The 21,034-nt window shown below is 35.7% G+C and overlaps 2 protein-coding genes across 5 annotated transcripts in view; one reads left to right on the top strand and one right to left on the bottom strand.

Annotated features, from left to right (window-relative positions):
- Nucleotides 1-21,034, bottom strand: part of LOC123526502 (probable serine/threonine-protein kinase DDB_G0278509) — a 68,948-nt gene that overhangs the window by 37,729 nt on the left and 10,185 nt on the right. Inside the window, exon 1 of one of the 3 annotated variants that reach the window (XM_053523006.1) lies at nt 20,736-20,865. The exons of the other annotated variants lie outside the window; for them this stretch is intronic. The gene's annotated coding sequence lies outside the window, so the exon portion shown is untranslated. Of the gene's footprint in view, nt 1-20,735; nt 20,866-21,034 lie in introns of those variants that run through there. 3 annotated transcript variants of the gene reach the window in all.
- LOC123526507 (uncharacterized) lies at nt 15,241-17,993 on the top strand. Of its 2 annotated transcripts, none has more exons than XM_045305681.2 (2): nt 15,241-16,309; nt 16,750-17,993. In XM_045305681.2, exons 1-2 carry the CDS (start codon nt 16,286-16,288, stop codon nt 17,497-17,499), a joined length of 774 nt encoding a protein of 257 aa, XP_045161616.2. In that variant the 5' UTR covers nt 15,241-16,285; the 3' UTR covers nt 17,500-17,993. The 2 variants fall into 2 exon arrangements, with proteins under 2 accessions (XP_045161616.2, XP_053378982.1); XM_053523007.1 differs by having other exon boundaries at nt 15,242-16,309; nt 16,750-17,989.

Here is a 21,034-nt window from a genome sequence, read left to right as displayed (position 1 = left end):
TAACAGGGCAGTAACTCTAGAACTCATGACGGAATCTAGTCGGTTTTCAAAAGGGACCGAAATTTAATTGCGACTTAAGTTGTTTGCAAGTGTGGTTAAAAGCAAATGAAACAGTCACTTCTATCGTGTTCAAAAGGTTTTTTAGTGTTTAATAAGGGAACGTACTCCGGGAAACCTATGATTGGATCTGACTTCATCAAGGAATCCAACATCTGTTTTTAAGATATTTTGACATGGGTTTTATCAAATCAAAAAATAAATGAAGCCTCTTTAAGGCAAAAATGTCTTTAAAAGTAATCAGGGGGCCCTAAATCAAAAATACATGATGGGGTCAGGCCAGGGTTTTTTAAAGGAACCGAGATATTTGCTAGACATGGTGTGTGCAAGTTTCATTAAAAATTTATCATAAAATGTGGTCTATCGTGTTCACAAGAAAAAAAACGGACGGACGAGCGACTGACGACGGACGAAGAAAGATCATAAAAGCTCACCTTGTCACACGTGACAGGTGACCTAAAAATGATAATGGTTTGTAAAAGGGGATAGGGAAGATTAAGAAATGAAAAAAAAATGGGCGGGTGGGCTTTAATGCTAAAAAAAATAATGGGGGGGAAAAAAGGAAAAAAGGTCAGGGAAGATGAAGAAATGAAAATATGGGGGCATAAATGGGCGGAGGAGAAGTGACACCCCAACATGAACGAAAATTCAAAAATACACTGCATATCAAAAAAAACGAACGAAGCACCGCTTACAAGCCGTAGAACCGGGGCAACCCCCTTCAAAAAATCGGACATCGATTATGGTAATTATCTAAGCAATTTTTGGACTGCGAGTTAATTTTAGCTGTGACCTGTCACCAGACATGCAGTTTTATAATTGTTTTAGATGGCTAAGCATGCCACCGTCCAAAGCATGCAGCTCAAAATGCTCAGAATAAACCATTTCTTATCTAATACACAATTTGTTATCTAAGTCTAAGAAACTTCCCTGGGGGTCCTTTTAGCGGTTTAAATTTTCGAAATATCATTTTTATCTAAGTCTCCACATTTTCGCGGGAGGGGGAAACTCCCTCGACGCCCTCGGCACTTCGTGCCTCGTTAGTTGTGCGTTTCATTTTTGATGCCTGGCTACGCATTTGTTCTAAAATGTAACCGCTTTATTAATTCAGTAGAGTGTATACATGTACAAGGAAAAAACGTTAGTTTTGGGATAGCTTTAAGGGGAGCTGAGCAGATTTACGCGCACTGTCTTGCTGTAAAAGTGTTTGAATTGTGCCCTATAGTTGACAACCAATGTGATAAACAGAATCTTTCTATATTGAATTTATTAAACTAAAATTGGGTCTGTTATAGGTCGGCTGATTTTCAAAATGTGTGCCCCTCCGCCCCCAATTGAATATGCAATCCTACGGGCCTGGCTTAGGAACGATCTGTAATCTATAAAAGGAAACTAGCCGTTTTGGGACATCACAGTTCCCTTAATTTCAACTGATTTGACAAGGCAGTAAACAAAACTAATTCCCCGCTGATATTGTTGTGCCAAAGTACCACACTGTAAAAATAAAAAATATAAATGTCTGAAGTCAGGGGGACCATGAGCTTAAACTTCAAAGGGGGAAAGAGCCGATCACTAAACATGCAATGTGAGGTAGGATTTTTGCATTAATCTGTTTAAAATAATTTTGCAAACAGACTTTACAAAATTTGACTGAATTTAGCATTCATATCACCTTTCATAAATTTAAAGTAAATGTTACTGTATAATTAGTTAACATGTCCTTCCACGTTATATTCTCTAAACAAACTGCTTAAACAACCTTAAATGCATGTGAGACAGTTGTTTTCTCAGAAAAAAAACGCCCATCTAAAGTTTTAAACTAAAACACCCTGATTCAAATCCCGTTTTCGTTGGGTATAACATCACACCGACAACATTATAGGGCATATGACAAGTTTCCAGCTTTTGTTGGTGGAGGAAATCCTGGATCACCCACCGGCAATTGTTTCAGGCATGAGGGGAAACCGGGGTTTTGATACCACCGACCTACCATAACCTGAGGGTTTTCTTTGTTATTGTATACTTATTTGAAAATAAGTTCAATTCTATAAAGGTTATTGAAAGCTCAAGGTTACAAAATTATGTTTATCTCACAAAGGAGCCGCACCAAAGAGAAAAAACAACATAGTGTGTTTGCGACCAGCATGGGTCCCCGACCAGCCTGCGCATCCGGTCAGGATCCATGCTGTTCGCGTTCAAAGCCTAAATTTCAATTAGAGAAACCGTTAGCGAGCAGCATGGATCCCGAGGCTGGTCTGGGTCCATTGCTGGTCGCAAACGCATTATGTTTGGTTCTCATGGTGCGGCTCAAAAAATAATTTATACAGTTTTGAATAGGTTTAAGATTATGACTATTTCTTCTGATTAGTCTCTGCACCACGCCGTTTTCTTCTTCCAGATCTGACTCGCTTTTTAATCTTCCTGTGGCCGTCGATACTGAGTGCTCTCAGGTTTTGGATTGAAAACCCTTTTTGGGCAGAGCCATTCTGCGGGAAAAAAATTCCTTCTTTCGCATGCACGTTTTTGTGCAGAACGTGCTGGTCGGAAATCAGCTCCGGGTCTAAAAACTTTATTTCCTGCATTCGAATAACTCACATGATCCGAAAAATTCCGGCACATTAAACTTTTCGATCTCGTATTTGATGAATCAGATTTCGGCGGCATTTGTTTTTTCGTGCCATTTGATGTCCTCAGCGGTTTCAGACCGGCACAAACAGCAAATCTAAAGATGTAAATTCTCATTTACAAGTGCTTGAAACACGGCTGCTTATCATGCAATTTGAGCACCACTGAAAAAACAAATGAGATACTTTTAAAATCGCAGACTAACTTATCAAATATTGTTTCAGAGTATCTGTATGTTGTATTATGAAGCTTTATTCTGCTTTCCTTTCCATTCCGGAAGAAATATAGCAACTAAGTTTACATTTTTTATACAAACTTAATTAAAATCATCTTTTCTTGCATAAAGGGACCTTAAAAAGACTCGATAAGTCAAAACATACCCGGTGCTTAAATAGCGGGATTGGAGATAGAATAGCGCTAATAGTTATTGAAAATCTAGTTCACAGCATTTCTCCTTCTTCTTCTTCTCGTACGCGACAAAAATGTCAGACCATAGCCCTCGATGAAACCCTGTGGGTTTTCCACAGATCCTCAATTCCTCCATACAGTTTCTGGTGATTGAGGTATCTATCAGCCAAGTCGCAGCTCGTTTCCTGGTCATGGGGTTTTTTTCATCTCTGAAGTATATGCTCCGGGAGTCTATCTTCCTCACCACATGGACCAGTTGGCGATGATGCCAGTCTGTATTTCTTGTACAGTGAGCAATTTAGCTTTTTTGTGCCCTGAGCGGGGTCGACCATCATCACTTGTTCAGACCGGTCAAGGGGATGAAAAGCATCTTTCCCATCCTTGGTCTCATTTGTGCCTTTATGATGGTGACTTTCTTCTTGTAACTCACAGTTCTGTTGGTTGTTTTTTTACTTGAGCTCCTAGCTTAGCCAGTTTGTCTGCCTCTTCATTGCCTGCAAGTACACTATGGAATGGAATCCACTGAAGTGCTACTTAATAGGGAATACTCGGCTCTGCATTCTCCCGGCAACTGCGGAGGGTTTATTGTTTATCAGAGCTTCCAAGATAGACGTGCATCGTGAGGAACTTTCTTCTGCCGAGTCTCAACCAAATGAGACGGGCCCTTTATGGGGGCTTCAGTCTCTGCCTTGTAGTTGCTGCAGTGTTTTTCCCGTGGCTGCATGTAGTGTTTCTCTCTTGCAAGATGGTATTGAATGAAAAATCCTGCTTCTCCATCTTTGACGGCGCATGTGACTGATCCGTCTGTATAGACATGATTCCGGAGGATAGTCTTCATTAATCATAGCAAGTGTGAGGCTCTTCCGAATGCGTTCATCCTCTTGCTTCCCGCGGTCAAGACGAGAAACAGCAAGTCTCACAGTCACTGAGGACAGATCATTCGCTAGTGGGTTTATAATGTCTTCACGGCATTTGACTTTCTTTGTCAGATCACGACAGCGGCATACTTTTCGTAAGATGCATTACGACAAAACACGTCTCAAGTTGTGTTATATTACTGGAGCTTGCCCATATAAATTTTGGCAAACTCACAACTATGTTGTACACTGCAGAAAATAATTATAATAAAGTGAGTATTTTTAAGACTGAATCAGCGTGAACTGGAGGTGACATATATTCTTCTTACAACTCTTACGTGTACCTAATATTGTGTCTGGATAGATTAATTTTGTACCATTATAATATTGTTTCATGCAGACAGCAGAAACAAAATATTTAATGTCGATAAATGTAATACGTCTTAAATCTGCTGCGAATTATATAAACTATATTATATAGGATTGTTTATTGAATATCAGAACAAGAAGTCTAACATATACCTTGCAAGGGCTTGTTATCTAGACTAGGGATTTGGAAAGCAATAATGATTTCCTGGTAAAAACCATCCTACCCCACTATTTTACCAGTCCGTATAAAGTATATATTCTTCCTATGTTTTATGCAAGTACGAAAACGACTTCAAAAGGATAGATTTAACCGGATTACCGAACCAACTAGAGAAAAGTTACATCGTAGGCTATGTGTAATATGCTTCAAATATAGACTTTTTTATGTCGGAAAGCGGCCATCTTAATCTGTTCAATATGTTTTATAATAATATTCCCTTTACAATGACCATAGATTCAAATGAATATCTGTAAGTGGGAAAAAATAAAACACTCCATTTCAACAGGCTAATTTCATCTGTTACATTTCTGGACACAAAAAAAGCTAGAGCCTACATTAAACAAACACCTAGCATAATATGCGAATTTAAATTTCACTAAAATAACTTATCTATTTTGTCTACATTTTTTCGCTGAAATACTGCACATTGAATTATAATCTGAAAAAAGTAATATGTATTTTAGTTCGTTCGTATTCATTTTTCAGGCATGGTTTCGCTTAAATTTAGAAAATGTTCTGTGTATCTGAAAGGAAAATCGCATGTGTTCGCACCAAGAAAATCTCCCATTTCAAACACAATAAGATATTAAGCAAACTCAAAACAAATAAACTATATTCAAGAACTCCAATTAAGTTATAATGGGCAAGGTAGGCATCACAATTTTAGTAATTGTGCTTTTTTAATTAAAAAAGAAGTAATTAGAAATTTAAAACATGGTATCTGTATGATACAGTCATATAATTCTGATATTTGTGTAAACTGAATGCAGAAAGAACTCGAGACTATTGTATTTCACTGGCAGACGCACAGACACTGACGACTGCCCATTTCCTAGTGTATATTACTGCTAGAGAAGTATCGTCCCACTGGTCATTGACTTTCGTAGATGCTAAAAGAGTCATACATATCGCAGGATTTTTCGGAAGAGCAAAGCAAAACGCGTCTGACACATAGGTATGCGTCTAGATTTTGTTAGTCTCGCACTGGCATAACTTTTTATCGTCATTCCGCACACAGGAACTCTGGGAAATTTACTCATATCACGAGCATGCCTGTCAATAATCTTCAAAAGGTCATAGTCAGTGGGAATTCAAATTTTTGTAGCTATCCATTATGAATTATAATGACATCACTGTTTTATACCTGTCTCATTGAACATGTTCAACAGTTGTTCGGTAAAGCTTTTACACAGGACATAACTCCATACTTTCTCTTCCTTGAACCCTCTGATTCTTTCGTCTGTTCTGACTAGGTACTAATGGAAGGTACTGCCTAAAAGTAGTAAATGTAGTTGTCACATTTATACCTAAATTTAAGTAATAATAGGCAAAGTCGAATACTGTTTAGCAATACACGCAAAACTGTAATATAAGATGCTTTGTTTGCTATATCTTCCTTGGAAACGTTAAGAAGAAAACAACATTTATATACAGTACAGCACTGTGGTTCAGTTTACTGACGTTTTGCTAACAATGCCTGCAGAATATTCATCATACCTAATTCGTTCTTCTACTCAGACATTTTCTATGATAAATCTTTGTTTATATACAGGTCGGACTACGAAGTCCGATTGTTCATATCCTGTTCCAAAAACCTATTTACACCACTTACCGAAAAAAGTTATGTCTATTTTTTGTGCGCAAATCGTTCACCGGAAGTGCCGCAATTCCATTAAAGCGGAGTGCCGATGGTGCTCGAATTGCGCGATAAGCAGCCGTGCATCCTCCGACTTTCATTAATAATTTTAACTAGTCTCTGTGTTAAAGCGTTTCGGCCCTGTATGGCAGAAAAGACAATCACCTTAAAAGTGAATTATACTTAAATATTAACTGACGTTACTGGGATCAAAATTTATGGATGAGACATTCTGAAAAACATAATATATATTTTGTATATGTCTTGATTTATGTTACTTGTGCTTACACAATGGTTGCTGGATTTAAAATAAATGCAAGGACTGGAGAGAAATTAAGGTATTGGACCCCTAATAGTAATGTTTAAAAATGGCATTTGCTTGGTATATTGTTAAAGTTGACCATGTTCCGCACTGTTTTACCATGCTGTTTTTTATAAATTTTGTATAATTTATGGTATTTCCTCAAGCTAAAGTAGTGACAAATTTCAATGTGATGGCCACTATCTAAAACGTTTGCAGAGAATTCATTACAACATAAATTTTGATAAAAGAAACATCAAACTATTGTTAAACAATTACAAAACACAAAATAAAACTGTAAATATAATGTTTTCTAGGGTGCCTGAAGTAAACAGATTTAATGAGACAGAATTCTAACTCCAACATTGAAAAATTAAGTTCGAATCCTGTGGGTCTCTTTTGAATTTTGCTCACTTCATTAAAAAATAACCTTAAAGCAGAAGTAAAACCTACCTGCATTTCTTCCACAATATGTAATCTAAAGAATGAAGTCAAAATAGAGAACTTTTACCGCATGTAACTCAGTATTTTTAAAGATGTCTAACTCTACCCCTCCCGATTCAGAGGTAAATTCACTTTGAACAGCAAGAAATCGTTTATAAAATGAAAATTTTCCACTTTTGTACAATACATCTATAATAAGATTAGTCTTGAAAGAAGTAAAAACTTACTAGAAAAAAGGAAAATATGGAGAAAAAAGAATTTGGTCCCAGTGGGGCTTGAACCTACGCGCCCCCCCCCCCCCCCCCCCCCCCCCGTTGAAAATTGCATTCAAAGTAGGTTTATGGTAGGAATTGAATACTCTTCAAAAAGGAGGTACTCTATTACGGGTCCAATACCTTAAGCTTAATATATTGAAAATGTATACGTATATCAACAGGATCTTAGTTTCAGGTATATTTTATTTGAAAAACATTGTAAGTAGCATTCCGTTTTATTAAAACTGATCTTAGTAAGGTAAGACTGGACAATGAACGAACAATGAAGTAAAAGCGTTTATGAGAGAGTGGTTTAAAGTAAAGAAAATTTGAATATTTCTTTGTTTTAGTCATTTGTCCGATTTTTATACCCCGAAGTGGGGCATATCAAAATCGCACTGTCCGTCCGTCCATCTGTGTGAGCGTCCGAGCGAACGATTGATACCTTATGTGTTAGGAGGTGTAGCTTGAACAATAGAAATCTTCTGAATTCATTCCGTAACCACTTAAGTCTTTTGTCCCATAAGTGGTCATTCTATTGTTTTCAAACAATGGAATGACCACCTAATACCAAATCGTATGAGCTTCCGTCCGAGCGTGCGCCCGGGTAAATTCTTGTCCAGGCTGTAACTCTGCCATCCATAAAAGGATTTTAAAATACCTTAGCATAAATGTTCACCATAATGAGACGACGTGTCATGCGCAAGGCACAGACCCCTAGCTCCAAGGTCAAGGTCACTCTTAGAGGTCGATTGTAAAAACAGGGTTTGTTTCGTATCCGGTCCATAACACTGCCACCAATAAAGGGATTTTAAAATAACTTAGCATAAATGTTTACCATAATGAGACAATGTGTCACGCACCCCAGACCCCTAGCTTTAAGGTCAATGTCACACTTAGAGGTCAAACGTTAACATGGTCTGTTTCGTGTTCGGTCCATAACTTCGCCATCCATTAAGGAATTTTGAAAAAACTTGGCATAAATGTTTACCCTAATGAGCCGATATGTCATGCGCAAGACCGAAGCTTAAAGGTCAAGGTCAGGCTTAAAAGTCAAAGGTTAACAGGGTCTGTTTCGTGTCCGGTTCATAACTCTGCCATTTATCAAGAGATTTCGAAATTACTTGGCATAAATATTCCCCATAATGAGTCGACGTATCATGCGCGAGATCCAGGCCCCTAGCTCTAAGGTCAAGGTCAGACTTAGATGTTAAATGTTAACATGATCTGTTTCTTGTCCGGTCCATAACTCTGCCATCGATGAAGGTATTTTACCTTCGGAGGCATTTGTCACTTATAGTGACAATTCTTATTCATATTTATAAAGCTTGGAATCACGTGTATATTTCAAAATGCCCACTGTGGGGAATCACATGATCAAAATAATCTCTGAACCAAAGTAACATTTTGAAGAACATGAATAAATTTCCTATCATGATAAGATATGAAAATTAAACATAGCCTATCATATGACATATGAAAATTGTTAAATTATCGTGTAGTTGACAATAATAATAGATATCCTGTTATTACAAACACTAAGGAAAATAAGAAGTATCAGTTTCTTGAAGTGTTCCAGATAATCAGAAGGTGATTGTGATTGAAATATATGTAGTTTTATGATACGTATGTGTTGCCATACGATAGACTGTATTTTAGATTTACAGCAAAAGCTGTTTCAATATTATCCCATATTATTTATATATTTTCTTTTGGTTTAGAGATTATTTTGATCATGTGATTCCCCGCAGTGCCGTGAATTCCTACTTATGTCTAAAATAAATTTTGTTGACTGGTTCCGTTCTCTCATTGAAGTTGAATCAGTGGTTTGAATATTCACTTCAACACCCTTTAGTAGGTACTGGTGCTTGGGACATATCAGCGAATTCCCAGCGTAAGCGGTATCAACGTGGAGCCATGCATGTTCCTTCGCACAAACCTCTCCTTGTATGATGTCATAGGAACAGCAACCTGTTGTACCCAGTGTGGCACTCACCTATATGGTGAACAGAAGTTTTTAGTTATGTTAACAATACAACTATTATGTCTTGTAACATATTGTGTCACAATTCGAAACAACAAACGTACCAGGAAAAAATAGACGACTGAAGAATGAATTTTAACTGATCTTGATTATGTCAAATGGCAGTGGGAGAACTGTGCAGTCAGAGAACGACCGAGACTTTTTAGTAGCATATTGATGTTTGAATAGTGTGTTAACATTTAGCCTGCTGGCGGCAAGTGATTATGCCTTTGCTTGCTACCCGCGCAGACCAAATCAGCGCAGGTTGATCCTGGTCTACACTGTAGCTATTCAGTCTATAAATTTTCAGTGAACACCCCTTCAAATAATACATGGTACTGCCCAAAGTAAATGAAAGACTAGTCCATTTTTGCATTTTAGCAGTATAAGATTTTCAGGGATTATTCTCACATTTACTCTCTATTGCTGTCTGACATATTAATTATTTCTTAACTTTTTAAGGTAACAACACTTTTTACACACGTTTTTGTTTTCAGATCTGTTGACTTCTGGGCGGTTATAAAAATTTTTGAAAGAAATAATTTGTTAATTAAACCTAGATTTATAACAGTGTCAAAATAGCTCTATTAGAAATACATGTATTACATTTTCTTTTTGTGACCATGGTATAGGTAACAACTACTAGTAACTGATCCGATACTCTTAAATGACAAACATGACTATATATCGATTTGTGTCCCTTTGTGACCATTCCTGTTATAGAATTATAGGATATGGTCCGAGAGCTCATGGACTTTTATTGCAACAACTGAGGCCAAAAGAAGTTTATAAATTTTTGGAAACAATATTTCATATCCTCCATGAAAACCCATTTCTTAAGTGTCAAAGCCGTGCCTATCTATATTTTGTTCACTTATGTTTGTGATAGGGGAGGTAAAACTCACTTGTTAAAATTTAGGGGGTAGGGTAAAATTTACGACTACCAGATTTTTCACTGTTTAATTACAGTAACTATCTTATTGTCAGTAAATGTATATATGTCAACCAATGTCAGCAAAAAGAAATTCATCAAAAAGGAATGAAGGGCAAACTTGATATTTAAGGTCAAAGGTCAAATTTATGTACAAATCACAAAAATTGGCATATTTGAAATTTACTTTTATTCTTAAAAATTAGTTTGTTATCATAAGTCACTCAGTTTTACTTATGTAATGTGTATATATCAGCCAAAGTCAGAAATGCAAATCTTATTGCAAAACGTCGAAGTCAACCTTGATAACTGAAGGTCAAAGTTCATTTTCATGCAAAAATGTGAAAAATGTTACCTTTACTTTTTTAATCTGTTTAATATGTATTCACATTATTAGTCACTGAAGTTAATTTGTTTTAATGTCTGTATGTCAGGCAAAGTCAGCAGTGCAGATGTAACCCCAAAACTGCCAAGGGTAAAGCTGATATCAAAGGTCAAAGTTCAAATTTGTGTGAAAAATTGCACGAATAGCTTCCTGTTTGACATATAAATGCTATTTCTAATCATTATTTGTAATTGCTCGTGATTTATTTTAATGTATGTATGTCCCACAATGTCAGTAATAAAGATATCGTCTGAAATCAGACAAGTTCAAATATGATATTAAGGGTCAAAGGTCATTTTCATGTAAAAGAATGAAAAAAATAGCTCTTTAACTTTTCTTCTTGTTGAAAATATTTCGTCGATATTAGTCAATGATACCAGTTCATTTTAATGTATAAATGTTAGGCGATGTCTAGTATGCACATATAATTTCAAAACATTAAATGTCAACCATAATATCAATGGTCAAAGGTCAAAAAAGTGAGTAAAATGTTGCAATAATATCACCTGTTTGTAATAATTTTTATTGTTTAAAAGTATTTGTTTTGTCATTTTAGTAACTGATCGTTGTTCATTTTACCGTATATATGTCAGACGATGTCATGGAAGAGAAAATAAGTCAAGGTCAAACCTGGTATTGGAGGTCAGGGGTCATTTTTGCATACAAAAATCACAAAATTTACCATACTTACTCATTACTTTGATCAAAAATAGCTTGTTGTTATAATTCACTGTTAGCAATTTACTTTAATGTATACATGTCAAGCAAGGTCAGCAATGTAGGTCTTATTCTTATAAGTCAAAGGCAAACCTATTATCAAAGGTCAAAGGTCAAATTTGTGTAAGAATTCGCAAAATAACAAGAACTTTGCAATGATTTTTCTTTATTGTGTAGGTTATATTTGTCACTACTAGTAAAACTGATCAGTATTCATTTTAAAGTATATACAACTGACAATATTACTGTTGAAATAATAATGAAAAATAAGTCAAGGTCAAACCTGACATTAAAGGTCAAAGGTCATTTTCATGTAAAAATTCAAAATACAGCATTTTTAATTTCTTTTTCGTTACAAATTATCTTGTCATTTTGTTTATTGAAAATAATTTTGTCTTATGTTTAGTTGTAAATCAATGTCAGCAATGCAGCTCTAATTTCAAAAACAGTGATTGGTAAAGGATATCAAAAGTAAAAGGTGAAATTTGCGTGAAATATCGCAAAAAACATTTTTGCAATACTTTTCATTGTTTAAAGGTGTTTTGTCATTATTAATATCTTAGGGTTATTCCTTAAAGTTTCATACATGTATATATATATGTGGGCCAATGTCAACAATGAAGATACCACAAGTCATGAGTCTAGATCAGCCCTGATTTTAAAGTTTAAAATTCAGTTTTGGGTAATAAATCCAAAAGATAGCACTGTTATATTATTTCTTTATTCAAACATATTTTGTTATAACTTGATGTTAATTCATTTTATGTTAGCCTTTACTTACTTACTGCCTTCCATCTTCTTGTGGCCGTTTTATATCTTATGATTAGATGCGGCAATGAACTGCTATGTATTCTGCAGGTCGCTGGCATCTCTCCACGGCTTGGTCTCAAATGGGATGTCTGTTGGCCAAACTTTCTGGCGTGCTTCTTCCAGATAGGAACAGCTCTATAGAATGTGAAACGGTGTTTATTCCTCTGATCCGCACTGACATTTAGCTTTCTCTGCAACTCCCAGCTTCTTCATATGTTTTCTCAGGCCACAGTCTTCAGTGCGCATACGGAAGACAGTTGATTGGCTGTTTAGTTTGTGCAGACAGTCCTGATTGGCAGGTAACCTCGATTTATGTTCTTCCAGTCTGACGCAAAGCTGTTCTTCCATAGAGTCTGAGCTTCTCTGTATGAAGTTGGAGGTTGGGGCTGTATTTGCCTGGTGGTTGCTGTCTTTGCAAGTTTGTGCGCAGCTTCATTTCTAGCTATGCCCACATGTGCAGGAATCCACCGAAATGCTACATTGTTGCACTCAGGCAGGAGATTGATGTTTTTCAACAGCTGTCTGATTAAGTTGTCTGATGGACCTGCTGAGAGAGCCTGAAGAGCTGACTTGGGGTCTGTTAGGAATACATTACCCTTTTCTCCTCGCTCATACAGTTCGTGTGTCGCCGATGTGAGGGCTTGCATCTGGATCTGATGTTGGAGCATCTCTTGCCGACTGGATGAGAGAGTATAAAGGAGGAGCTGTCTGAAAATTTGATGTAGGCACCACTCCCAGCTTTCTGAACTGCCTTTTCAACTGATCCATCGGTATATGCTTGGATTCAAGGTTAGCGGTAATTGATCATTTCTAGCGTAAGAGATTGTTGGTAAGCCTGATGTTGCTTTCCCTTTTCTTCTGCTCCTGGCACCTCCAAACTGATCTTGGGAGCACAGTGTCTGGGAACTCATTCATTGGGCTCGAGCGGCTCTGCCTCTGTGTCCAGTGCTGCTGCTTTCCCTTTTTGCAGTTCTTTGAAGATATGGTCAAGACTCTGTCTTTTCAGTCTGCTCTTGGTTCTGCTCTTGAGTTTTGAGTGGAGTGGTAGTCCCTTTGCCTTCTCTGCATGCACAAAAGCTTTGTACTCTCGTTTTGTCTCTTATGGCTCAGGGTTGGCTGTCTTCTCCATTTATTTCATTGGAGTTGTCTCATTGCCCTGGGATTATCCTCAGACCTGAAATTTAACCTTGTCTAGTTTATCTTTACTGGTTTTGGAAGCAGTTACCCATGAGGTTGATGCGTACTCTGCTATGGGCCGAACGTTGCCTGTGTAGACTTTCAGAGGATCTTTGCATTTACTCCCCAACTTGTTCCAGCCAGTTTTTTTCATAATGGCGAGTTTTTTGAAGGCTCTCTCCTTTGACCTTTAATGTCAGATTTGACCTTGACTAATTTTTTATTATTATTTCAAGAATGATATCATCTGTTATATATACTTTACAACGAATAATGAATAGTTAATAGTTTTGAAGTACTCCCAAAAAATAAAGAAAAATCAATGCAAAAATACTGTTGTTTTTTTTGCTAATTTTCAAGCAAATTTGACCTTTGACCTTTGATAACAGGTTTGGCTTTGCCTTATTTGGATAAGACCTACATTCCTGACCTTGCTTGACATGTATACATTAAAATAAATTGCTAACAGAAAATTCTAACAGGCGCTATTATTTTTGAACATTTAATGAATAAGTATGCTACAATTTGATCTTTTACACAAAAATGACCCCTGACCTTTAATACCAGGTTCAACCTTGACTTATTTTCTCTTCCATGACATCGTCTGACATATATACAGTTAAATGACCAAAAATCAGTTACTAAAGTGACAAAGCAAATACTTTTAAACAATAAAAATTATTACAAACAGGTGATATTATTGCAAAATTTTACTCACTTTTTTTACCTTTGACCTTAGAAATTATGATTGACTTTGAATGTTTTGAAATAATATGTGCATACCAGACATCGTCTACTTTTTATACATTAAAATGAACTGATATTGATGATTAATATCGACAAAATATCATTAACAAGAAGAAAAGTTAAAGAGCTATTTTTTCATTCTTTTACTTGAAAATGACCTTTGACCCTTAATATCATATTTGAACTTGTCTGATTTTAGACGATATCTTTATTACTGACATTGTGGGACATATATACATTAAAATAAATCACGAGCAATTACAAATAATGATCAGAAATAGCTGTTTTATTTCAAACAGGAAGCTATTCATGCAATTGTTCACACAAATTTGAACTTTGACCTTTGATATCAGCTTTACCCTTGGCAGATTTGGGGTTACCTTTGCACTGCTGACTTTGCCTGACATACAGACATTAAAACGAATTGACTTCAGTGACTAACAATGTGAATACATATTAAAAACGTTAGAAAAAGTAAATGTAACATTTTTTATATTTTTGCATAAAAATGAACTTTGACCTTCAATAAACAGGTTTGACCTTGACGTTTTGCAATAAGATTTGCATTTCTGACTTTGGCTGATATATACACATTACATAAGTAAAACTGAGTGACTTATGATAACAAACTAATTTTTAAGAATAAAGATAAATTTCAAATATGCCAATCTTTGTGATTTGTACATAAATTTGACCTTTGACCTTAAATATCAAGTTTGCCCTTCATTCCTTTTTGATGAATTTCTTTTTGCTGACATTGGTTGACATATATACATTTATTGACAATCATATAGTTACTGTAATTAAACAGTGAAAAAACTAGTAGACGTAAACTTTACCCTACCCCCTAAATTTTAACAAGTGAGTTTTACCTCCCCTGTCACAAACATAAGTGAACAAAATATAGATAGGCACGGCTTTGACACTTAAGAAATGGGTTTTCATGGAGGATATGAAATATCGTTTCCAAAAATGTATAAACTTATTTTGGCCTCAATTGTTGCAATAAAAGTCCATGAGCTCTCGGACCATATCAACATCACGGTTTGCATGCTATTAGGTACACATGGCATAAATAAATGTCTCTTTGTGTAAAAGTGGAGCTACATTTAATCTACTCTGCAAAAAGCGCAAGAATGGCGTAAGGACGTAGTATTTTAGAAGGTCATTTCATTTATTTTGAACCACGCAGTTGATATCGAAGTCGTTAAATCTTACATATTGTGTACTATTTATCCATGCATGTCGGTAGAAATCGGAGCAACGACCTCTGTGGTCTGTTTACAAAAGAAAAACATCGCTTGTCGTAATGTAATTTACACTTCGGGAGTATGACAGTATGAATATTATAAGATTCATTATGCATTACTTAAACATAGTTTATCTTTCATACGATCATATAACATCAGGCGCGTGAAAGAAAATGGCTAATATTTACGCTGAAAGTCATATTGGGATTTCAAATTATCATAAAGAAATACGTGTTAAGAACATAAAAGAATGTGTTGAGGAGAATTCAAGGATAAATCCAGATAAAGAAGCTTTCGTTTTTGTTTCAACAAATGGTGGAAGACAGAGTCTTACATGGTCAGTACTTTACGAAAGATCATGTGCCGCAGCAAGATCATTTATTCAGCTCGGAATGAAAAGGAAGGAAATTGTTGCCATTAATCTTCGAACATGCCCTGAATGGCTTTATGCGGCGTTCGGGGCGATGATAGCAGGCGCGATCCCGGTAAGTGTTTCGTTCACCTATACAGATGGCAGTGACTTGGTAGCGTTGATGCAGAAACTACAACGTTGTTCTCTTCTCATTATGGATCCTGGACTGGACAACGTTAACCGGAACATTGTACAGAAGCTACTTGATGAGAATAGTGAAAATGGAGCGGTTCATTCTTCAAAATTGCCATATCTTAAGTACCTGGTAGGTGTCGGCTTTGAGGACTGCTCAGCTCTTGTGAAAAGTTTTCATGATTTACTAAACGGAACTAACACCGACGTTTCTTTTCCGGATATAGAAACTGGAGATGTTGCTGTCATGTTACAGACCTCTGGCAGCACGGGAGTGCCAAAACTTGTAGCACATACACACGCATCACTCGTCTCTCTGATTGGCTCTGACATGATACCTCTTGACGAGAGCTATAGATTATTCAACGATCGTCCATTTAATTGGATTGGAGGGTTTCCATTTTCAGTTTTGACAGGGCAAACGAGGGTGACAATATTAGGATTCTGCGATCCGCCAAAGAACAGAGTCTCCTTTATGAAAGAGGTCATAGAAAAGGGAGATGTTCACTGATAGTAGCGTTGCCTCCGCTGATGGCGGAACTTGCACGAGTACAGGTAAATCGCTGTAGTAGATTTAACCTAAACGTTTTTGTAATACATCTTTCCTTTTTTGGTAACATGTAAGAAAATTCCATTGATAAATTTCGTAAATAAATGTGAAATAAACCGTCATCAACACAAAGTAAGTTATAGAATTATTTCTGATACTGTAATTTTTATAAAAGAAGAAAGGTTTAGGTAGTTAAATGCTATTAATCTTAAGCTGTGAGTCATTTGTTATGAATTTATACTCCTGTTAACAGTTTATAACACGTAGATATTTTGCTAAATTGTAAGCAATATAGAAATGTAAAACATATTAAATTTATTACCATGCATCGTTTTGACTACAAGCGGTTGTTGTATATTTCGATCATGTTTACAGTTTTATATATTACATGTACCTCTATTTTGTTCTGCAAAGATCTATAATAAATACTTCTTGAACTTTATAGGATGAGCTGCCTTCTGATTGGCCAGTCGTGGGAATAGTCACGGGAGGCCAGCCAATGACAAAAGCCTTAACGGAAAGCATTGGAAAAACAGGGAAGTTTCTTTGCTGTGTTTATGGGACATCAGAAACGATATTTTTAACCCAGATTTTGATAACAGAGGGCGACAGTTTTACTGAATATGCATGCGGTACACCGTTAAAGATGAAAGGGATTGAAATGAAAATTGTTGATGAGAGTGGCAAAACAATACCTGTGAATACAAGAGGTGAAATATATGTTAGATCACCTGGAATGTTCAAAGGGTATTTCAATGATCCTGAGAAAACTAAAGCTGTAATGACTGCCGACGGATGGTATAAAACAGACGATATCGGGCGTATGACTGAGAAAGGGGAGTTTTTTGTTGAAGGCCGAAAATCTAATATGATAATTTCGGGAGGAATGAATGTTGCCCCCGAAATTTTAGAGCAAGTGATGAAAACATTTCCTGGAGTAGAGTCAGCAGTCCTTGTTCCGATACCAGACGACGTTTACTATCAGGTTGTGTGCGCATGCGTTATTAAAACAACTGGTAGTGACATCACCGAGAAGCTGCTTCAAAAATATTGCGAAGATTTTCATACAGATAAGCCAGGGCTTTTTACCGTACTACCAAAGTATTACCTGATCATGGAAAAACTGCCAGAAACAAACACAGGAAAAACAGACAGAAAAGAAATTGAAAGACTTGCTTGCAGCAAATTTAGATAAATTCTTTCATAGTTAAGATTGTAATAACTGTTCACTAGTTATATATCTTGGAAGAAAATGTAAAGAATAGTGTGCATCCATACTTCTAATTTCGTCGTATAGCGCATAATATGTCAGATGTTCTTGACTTTTACCAATTTAAGATTGTTCTGCACGATCGGATCATTTTTAGCCCGACTATACGAAGTATAAGGAGAGCTATCCTACTCGCCCCAGCGTCGGCGTCGGCGTCTTTCCGCGTCCCCACCTTGGTTAAAGTTTTGGTGCACTTTCTCTTTTTTCAACTTATCTCTGTAATAACTTGATGGATTTGATTCAAACTTGAAATACTTATTCCTCATCATCATCCACATCATCTGACATAAGGGCCATAACTCTGGCACCAATATTTCATGAATTATCCCCCCTTTTCACTTAGATTTTCAGGTTAAAGTTTTAATGCACTTTCACTCTAACTCTGTTATTACTGAATGGATTTGATTCAAACTTAAAATAGTTGTTCAACATCATCACCCACACCATATTACGCAATATGCATAACTCTGGCACCAATTTTTCATTAATTATTCCCCCTTTTTACTTAGAATTTCAGGTTAAAGTTTCGATGCACTTTCACTCTGTCTCTGTTATTACTGAATGGATTTGCTTCAAACCTAAAATAGTTGTTCAACAGCATCACCCACACTATATGACACAAGCTGCATAACTCTGGCACCAATATTTAATGAATTATGCCCCTTTTTGCTTAGGATATACTTATATAGTGTTTTGATACATTTTATCTATTACCTCTCTTATTACTTTATGTTGATATTTTTGACATAGACTCAGGCTGTTGTGCAATATCTTCATCCACAATTGGAGTCATTAAACACTCCAGTGACAGCTCTAGTTTCCTCAGATGTGCCCAGTTTCACTATCCAGCATCGAAATAGTCGAGCGCGCTTCTCCTGTTACAGCTCTTGTATTACTTCCGAATATACTAAAAAAATCGACAAATGAAAAACATAGGATCGCGTGCTTGATTTTTGGCTAGGATATTTGAAAAATGTGGAACTCGCACAAGTTTTCATAATGGGTATCTGTGGGAAGATCACATTTTTGACAGCATTTTCGTGATAAGAATTTTTTCTTCAGTTTAAATTTTAACAGTCAAAAATAAACATTATGGTCTATCCTGTATGAAATTTTACAGCTGTAAAAGACCTGTATTTTTGTTCAAAATAACAGTCATGCTTATTCCAAATTTACACCTGTAGATTTTATATAACAATATTGATTTTACAGCTGTAGATTTCAATTTACAGCTGTCAAACAACTGTAAAACAGTTCGAAATATGCAAATGAGCTACACCTGTAAAAAAAGTTACAGCTGTAAAAATGAAAAAAGTTACAGCTGTAAAAATGCCCAAAAGTTACAGCTGTAGAAATATAGGTATTGAAAAAGAGGGCATTATTTTAAGGGACGAAAGTAGAGGTGCAAAAAGTTTTAGGATGAATTGCAATTCTCTAGATAAGGTAGCAATAACTATGCAAAATTGCATAATAAATGATCTAGTACGTAAAGTATAAGTGGTATGACTACAGTATAGCTGGCAACAGCAAAATTCAAGAATAGGATACAAAGTAGAAAATATGCAGATCTTGTTTATAAAACTTTCTTTGTCAGTCATGAAAACATATGACAATCTTGTAATTATTTCTTTTAAACTTATCGGCTTCCAGTATAGAGTAAATAGTTAATGTGTGTACTTATACATGTCCTTTTACAACTATAATAGATAATTTAACATCTGTACTTACTCTATACCGCTTTAAATTCCAAAATTTTACAAGATGTGATGTCTGTGTGAATTTCAGTTATATCCCGCCAAAATGCATTAAAGATGGCTGACAATACTCATGTTTCCCTCCAAAAATGTTACAGCTGTAAGTTTGAGACATGACCATTTTACAGCTGTAACTTTCAACGGTAATTTTTTACAGCTGTAAATTGAGACCTTCATAGTTTACATCTGAAAATTTTAACTGTATTTCTGATCAGTTTTCCACTTACAGGTCTTTTACAGTCGTAATTTCAAAATACAGGTCTTTTACAGACGTTTTACAGCTGTAAAACAGGTCCTTTTTTCGTACAGGATGATATGATGAAATAGAATGTACAAGTCTGTTTGCTTGTTTTCTGAGATATGTGCCCATGATTAAAGAGATCCGGACATTGAGATATTTTTTGGAATTATTTTTCTTTTGTCAAATGTTTTTATGTAATGTTTAATCTTTAGAAAGATAGTAACGTTACCATTTTAATGAATTTAGTCACGGGTTGTTAATTATTAATCAATTCATACATTCCTTAAGGGAGTTTCGTTCCCTACACTGAGTCCAGAGATTTTTTTCTACGTTATCCGGATAAATCACGTGACGCCATTGTATCAAACTACATAAACAGAAACATTTTCCATTTTTCTACTTTATAATTTGTATTTATCATTTAAAAATACATGCACGTTTCTATTTTTGTGTATTATACAGATACTTTTAATATCACTGTAAGTAAATATAAACTGCAATGTTTGAAGTGATTAAGAGAAAGCATTTGACTCAATAAATCAATTTTTCAGTAAACTGTAATATTTTAATATACTTTTATACCATGCACTAATAAGTTAAAGATATTTTGGGTATGTTCTTGTTTTCTTATGTTGGTTTCGTTCAATATAACCTGCTGTAACAGTTCTACATTATACATTATATCTTTTTATACAGGTAAAATAGGAGTTGTGAGATATTTTATTTGGAAGATGTGTTTGTTGTGTTCGGCTGCTCCCGCCTTCGGATCTTATGTATGTTTTGTCCTGTCTCTGTTATTTAGCTAATGATTTTATGCGAGCTAACGTCTAATGATCTATACTTTTGCTGCTCACAATGGCGCTATAGTCCATCTTACATTATTAAGAATAGTTTATAATATACTAAATGTTCCAGTATCTGGTTAGTTGTTTCCTGAACACAAAATATATTCAAACCAAATTGTGAGAAAATGCCAACAAATGTATATTCACTGGCTAGTCTGGATCAATGCTGGTCGCAAAGCCACTATGTTGGTTTTCTCATGGCGCGGCTTATACGTTGTTTGACTGTTAAGATGTGTTAATATGTTGTGTGTAAGTTAAGAGGTCAATAAACGGGCTGTCATTAGGCAGTTCCAAAAAGAAAGAAAAAAGAACTGAACTTACCAACACGTACTTTTTCAGGTTTCCAAATATATGTTATAAGTTTGTCAGTAGGTGTAAATGTGGTTTCGATCAGCTGAAATTTGACACAGTTATACAAATTAAAAGAGATACGTCTTGGATTCATGCATATTCACTACGAATAAACTCGTCACTAATATAATGTATGTATATGCTTAAGTCAATCATGCCGACAAGGTACATTAACTCGTATGGAGTATAATTAACCCGTGCATTGAATATTTGATAACGCACAATAGAGATTTATGTAATGAATAAGTATGATTCTGGGAAGGGCTTAA

Source organism: Mercenaria mercenaria, chromosome 14 (genome assembly GCF_021730395.1).
Source record: "Mercenaria mercenaria strain notata chromosome 14, MADL_Memer_1, whole genome shotgun sequence".
Lineage (NCBI taxonomy): Eukaryota > Metazoa > Mollusca > Bivalvia > Venerida > Veneridae > Mercenaria > Mercenaria mercenaria.
Note: the sequence above shows the minus strand (reverse complement) of the source record. Positions and strands in the feature narration are given on the sequence as shown.